Source organism: Glandiceps talaboti, chromosome 16, assembly GCF_964340395.1.
Source record: "Glandiceps talaboti chromosome 16, keGlaTala1.1, whole genome shotgun sequence".
Lineage (NCBI taxonomy): Eukaryota > Metazoa > Hemichordata > Enteropneusta > Spengelidae > Glandiceps > Glandiceps talaboti.
The window spans coordinates 10,460,634-10,467,130 of record NC_135564.1 but is presented as its reverse complement, the minus strand read 5'-3'; the positions used below and the strand labels follow the sequence as shown (position 1 = coordinate 10,467,130).

The 6,497-nt window shown below is 33.3% G+C and overlaps 1 protein-coding gene across 1 annotated transcript; it reads right to left on the bottom strand.

Moving 5' to 3' along the window:
- Positions 1-848: 848 nt before the first annotated feature.
- Positions 849-6,414, bottom strand: LOC144447449 (biogenesis of lysosome-related organelles complex 1 subunit 6-like). Its single transcript, XM_078137480.1, has 6 exons — positions 6,156-6,414; positions 5,409-5,636; positions 4,778-4,886; positions 4,056-4,143; positions 3,566-3,652; positions 849-2,824 (listed from the first exon to the last, which is right to left on the bottom strand). Exons 2-6 carry the CDS (start codon positions 5,614-5,616, stop codon positions 2,672-2,674), a joined length of 645 nt encoding a protein of 214 aa, XP_077993606.1. The 5' UTR covers positions 5,617-5,636; positions 6,156-6,414; the 3' UTR covers positions 849-2,671.
- Between the last annotated feature and the right edge of the window lie 83 nt (positions 6,415-6,497).

The window sequence follows — 6,497 nt, the reverse complement described above, 5'->3', positions numbered from 1 at the left end:
TTTTAGATATCTCTATATCATATGATTTAAATGAATTTGCATTCTGAAGTTTTTATTCAATGTCGCCAGTGTACAGTACAATTAATGATCATGTTGATGACAAACAAAATTGTATTAATATGCAAATGAAGGTGTCAGAAACAATGATTATGAAGTAAATGTGTGAGGATTACATCATTGCTAAATGCAGTCTGCAAACTAAGTTTGACAATCAAATAATTTGATGTAAGGATAATGATAAATGTGTAAATGAAGCTAATTTATATGCATAGTTTCAAGAGAATGAGCAACACACAATATTAGCTCAGAGAGAGAAAGAGAGACAGACAGATAGAGAGAGACAGAGAGACAGAGAGACATAGACAGACAGACAGACAGACAGATAGATAGATAGATGGACGGATGGATAGATAGATAGACAGATAGATAGATAGACATAGATAGATAGATAGATAGATAGATAGATAGATAGATGGATGGATGGATATAGATAGATAGATGGATGGATGGATGGATAGATATAGATAGATAGATAGATAGACAGACAGACAGACAGACAGACAGATAGATAGATAGATAGATAGATAGATAGATAGATAGATAGATAGATAGATAGATAGATAGATAGATAGATAGATACAGAGATACAGAGATAGAGGGACAGAGAGGCACTGGCAAAAAGGAGCTGAGCAGTTACATTGTTGTGGTGTGCATGCACCTAATTAGCATACAACTATAACATACAATCACACTGGCATAAGATAAATTTTCCATTGAAGAAAGCAATTAATATTTAATTCACAATCTTGTGAAGATACAAATGTCTGAAAAAAAATCTATACTAAAAGAAAAGTGTAAAGTATACCAATAAATAGTATATTTTCACCACCAATTAACGTTTATCAAAAATTTCCAAATTGCACAATATTGCTTACCTTGGCCACCGAAACCACAATGTTTAATAAAACTCATTTGCATAAACAGAAGATTTAAGTAAGTTTAGCAACATAAAAAGTACCCTTTTTTTGAGAAATTGTAGCTACTCTTTGATAAAATTGAGATGTAATTAAGACTATTTGATTTTCTCTGCTTATTGATTGTACGGAATAATAAATTTCTATTATTAAAAGACTAGATTTTCACTTTCATAATCTTGTAAGATATTAAACATGAAAATGTTGTAACATCAAGTATGTATATATCCATGACTAAAATTAAAAGCTTGATCCCAACTGTCAATTCATTATAGCCATTTTTGTTTAACAACAATGTCAATCAATATGCAAATGAGACTAATTTTATGCAATGAGCTGTACATATTTGCATACTGTGCTGTTTTGATGTCTCTGTCACTAACAAAAAATCAATTGATCCGAAACAGGGTCAGATATTTATTTTATGAATCAATATGTAAATTAAACTAACATCGTGAAGAGTTTTCTCATGAATTTATGAATTAATGTATAAATTACACCAATCTCATACAAAGGTTGCAAATACTGAAATATTGTGCTGTTTTGATGTGTCTGTCATGGACAATGAATCAATTGAGCTGAAACATGGTCAGGTGATTATAAATTAATATGCAAATTACACTTATTTCATGCAGATATTGTGCTGTTTTGATGTCCCTACTCTGAAAAATGAATCAATATGCAAATGTACACTAATTGTATGCAAAGATTTACAAATATTTGGATATAGTGCTGTTTTGATGTCCCTGCTTTGAAAAATGAATCAATATGCAAATGTACACTAATTGTATGCAAAGATTTAGAAATATTTGGATACAGTGCTGTTTTGATATCTCTAATCAGATGGTTACAGTTACCATATTTCCATATTCCTTTATTGTAGAATTCAGAATGATACAAATCATATCCTTTGGATCCAATGTTAAATTAACTTAACTGATATTAAAAGTTTCTGATTGTAGGCACAAGAATTTTGTAATTATACCTTTTCTGAGCATATGATGTAATTGAAATTATCCCCTCTCACATATATTCATATTGATACATATAAGAATATTGTAATATATTACAAAAGTATGGAATTGTGGATACCATATTTTAATTTCAGCTGTCTTACAGGAAATGTTTCAGATATGCAGCCACTTGAAAGCAGAATTGTCACATCTGTACAGGGTGCTTAATATGCAAATTATTCAAATTACTCTAAAACCTAGACTGAAGTAATAATAAAGTACTGTTATTTGTCTTTGTTTTGGGCTATGTCTGCATAACTCTAAACTTGTTAAAAAAATTTCCATTTCATGAGTAAAATTAATAGATTTTTTTGTGTGAAAAAAATATGGCTGGAATCTAATTCCCCCCAAAAGAGCATGAAAATATCTTTCCCGATCTCTGTGAACTTTTTATATCTAAACACTTTGTAGGAAGACTACATTTAAAAACAAAGAAAAAGACCTTCCTGCTTCAAGTATGCTCAGGTCAGAGGTGAAACTAAATAAAATTTGCATAAATAAGCTCATTTGACAGCCAAAGAAAGTGACTGTCTCATTTGACAGCCAATGAAAGTGACTGTCTCATGCCTCCACGCAAGATAACCACAGTGATCCAATGTCATATTTCATTGGTTTGTTTGCAAGCCCAATAAAAAGAACATGATTTTGTATCAAGCAATACCCATATTTATTCAACCACTATTGTTATGAGTTTGCGTTTTGTTCTGATGTTTTTTCTTGTAGTTCTTTGGTAGGTCTGGCCATTAGCTGTCTCTCCTGTTCTAATTCTCTTTCTTTCTGTTGTTCCTTTTTTAGGTTTTCTTTCATCTTTTCATTTTGCAGTTTCAACGCTCTTTTCTGAAACGATACCAAGATATAAAAAAAATGATTATTATGCAGTATATCAAGACCACTATGTAATAATAATACAAGTGGTCATATTTATTTGGAGGAAAGTTGTTCCAAACCTATCATATACAAGCATTTAAATTTCCCCCTAAAGGGACCCAATAAACTATATCTTATCTGTTTACTTTATTCTTGTGTTTATCATATAAGAATTTGTCATGGTCTAACCTAAAATTGAAAAGGTCATAGTTCTGTAAACTTGACCTAATGGTTAACTGATGTGTCTGAATTGGAGGGGAACCTTGACTTGTTCGTGATGTTTACAGGCATTTTATTCTAGTATTTACCCATACAAAATTGGTCAAGGTAACAAAAATATGTCGTTATGAACAAAAATGATGATAATTGGTACAAACAAACAATACAAGACATGAAATTTGAACTACACCATTGCTGCCAATAAAATTCTAATTCAAAAGTACAAAAAGGGTATAAAATTGTATGTCAGTTCAAAACTGTAGCATCTCCTCATAGAATAAACTATCAATGTTGTGAAGATATTTTCAGGGATGGCAAAGACTGAAAATGAACACCAGCCAATATCTACCTCTTCAAATACCCCTTTAGTTAACAGAGGGAAACTAAAATGGATTCAAAAATACTTCTAACAATGTTTTGATTGAGTTTTCCAATGAGCACAAAATGTTGTTAAAGTGAAAATCTGTAAACATTGTACAGGAAGCTCCTTACCTTGAGTTTGGCAGTTTTATCATGTAGGTGGACCATTTCTTTTCTGATGCCTATTAACTTCTGGTGGTACCTCTTTGCCTCTGCAAACTGGAAAACAAATAATTTGTAGGACAAAATGTAACATAAATCGCTACCTTGCATTGCCACATTTTTACCAAAATCGATGACTGTTTCTCAGTTATACTAAACAAACAATGCTATGGATTTCTAGGAGCAGATATGGGTGACCAAAAATGAATGTGTCATTAAAAGTTGATAATTAAAAAACTACAACAACAATTTATAACTTTCAAACTAGAAAGTATAATGTGAGACATGAGAAGGACAACTAACTAATTCAAAGTTTGTTTTGATTTGCAAATGTGGAGCTGCATATGCAGGTAGAAACGCTATACATGTACCTCAGCTATACATGTAATCTTGACGAGCGCCCCCAAGCAGTCATAACTGAAATACTTTTGTTTATAGTTGTTGTCAATACCACACTTACCAGATCAATTAATTCTTTCATTGCATGGCATTCATTGAACTTAGCATTTTCTTGTTGAAGAGTTTCCAGCAAGATTGCTTGATGCCTCCTACAAAATCAAGAAGTAGAGAAAAAAATATGTCAACAGTGACAGCAGTAAACAAATAAATCAATTCACGACAGCTGTAGGACACACAGGGGCATATATTCAATGATAGTTGGCATTACAATCACAAGCAGAAACATCATTAAATGAACTTACACGGAACATTCATGAGAGAGTACAATATTTTTTTAAAATTCCATCCATCTGATAGATTTACCCCTGTTACGTGTATGTATAGTGTTTCATTAAAATGTTTTCACAAGAGGGTGCAGCGATCACTAACACCCTCTGTACTTACACGATAGAGAGAACCTCAAGTTTTGGGGATGTTTATCATGATATCATTTTTGCACAGAACTATGACAGTGGTTTGGAATATGTTTTCATTTTACCAACAGAGTGCTAAGACATTACAAGAGGGCTTGGCCTTCTTTTTTATTTTGCTCAGGAAGAACATTAATGTATAGTACAGCTAGATAAGAATTGCAAAGACTAGTTATGATTGATTGGTACAGTGTGAACATTTATATATTTTCTTGTCCTGGATAACCAATTCTTTTTTTTTTCATTTCCACTTTATAATTTGATTTAAACATTCTGTCATTCTTAAAATCAAAATTTAGGACAGTATACTTACGTTAATTCACTTAGTAACTGTTTTGTGCTGTTCATTTGAGGAACAAAGCAGCTCAACATTCCTTCCGTTAATTTTGCATTTGCTTCTGGATTATAATTAATCATACTCTCTGAAAACAAGAAATAATTGATTGTATCAGAAATCTGCTATGATATGGGACTTTCATCCGTGATCCCTACATTTTTTTTTTTTAGAATTCATCTGTCTTCAAAATAAGCTTGAACCTAGCAATAATTTTTGTCGTGGACACTCTCCATGTACATTTGTATTTTGACATTGGATAGGACACGTTTAAGACATCAAATCTAAAACTGAATGCTATTTTCAGAAGAAAACTAAGACTCACTAGCAAAGGACTTCCCTTCGATTGCGCCCCCACATGGTGAATCAGAGAAAACTAGTATGTGACTTATGGGTTTTTAGGAGATGATTCCTAGTTTTAGTATCTGATTTAATTGTTCCAATATTTGACTTCCGTCTCTGTCCTACCCCTGCAAATACAATGGTTGCCAGCTCAATACCTGTATGAATGAATGAGTGTGTGTGTGTGTGAGTGCGTGTGTGTGTGTGTGTGTGTGTGTGTGTGTGTGTGTGTGTGTGTGTGTGTGTGTGTGTGTGTGTTATAACCTACCTAATTCCTGTAAACTTATTGTAGCCACAGCATCATCACCAATTTCAATAGTAGCTTCAGGAAGTCCATTTCCAGATGATTCTCCTCCCTCTAAATCGGTCTCCTCCTTTTTCCCATCCTTTGTCTCTATGGCAACATCACTATTTGTTGAATCAGATGGCTTGTCTTGTGGAGCTGATGTTTCAACCTCTGTCCCTGCTGTTGCCATTGTTACAGACTTTAAGATATCTGTGAAAGTGAAAAATGCCCACAAAAGTTATTGAAAATGATGCTATAGTTGGAACAGTAATTGATAGTATCATAGACACCGAATCAATCATGTATGCGACAATTTTCAGATAAAGAGCGTCCTTACCATGTGATTGACATAAGATAAATTCAGTATTTCTATGGGAGCTAAAACAGCATATATTTAGTAAAACTCTAGATTCTCTATATGCACCGGAGAAAGCTAGTCTTTTTATACAGCTGTAAATGTATTCTTACAAAAGAAGGGTATAAACAAGAGAAATGAATCACAGTGAACCGATAATTTCCGACCCCTCCCACTTCTGTACATAACAATAACATACGCAACACCACAAGTGAAAACAAACATTAAAACTCTCGTAACACTTTTATATTTGTCTAACAATTACAATACACAGTTCCGTTATAAAAATCAATATAAAAAGTACAAACGGTCGTCAACTTCTCAAAGTGCGTATGCAGAGAATACCAGTAAACACATAAAGGTGTGCTACTTACCTTGACGGTGTCTCACGATCACTGAACTGAATCAGCTGACTTCCAGACGTAGAGGGGACAGACACACAGAGAGACTTGCCAAAATTGGTACCTGGATAATTCGGAATGGTATCGTGTTCCCAGATTATGAGACTTAGCTCAAGAATAACTTCCTAAGTTTCCTGTGTCATTATATTAACTCACACACCTCCAAAATACATTTGTACTTCACGACACTGTGAAATCGTATGAGAAACTTCTTTTTTGCCGACTTCCCCTTTTCACGTATGCAGGCAAGTTGACCTGACCTCATATGGGCGGAAGTTACCTCGAATGTCTGTACTCTTTCCCATGATTCTTGAA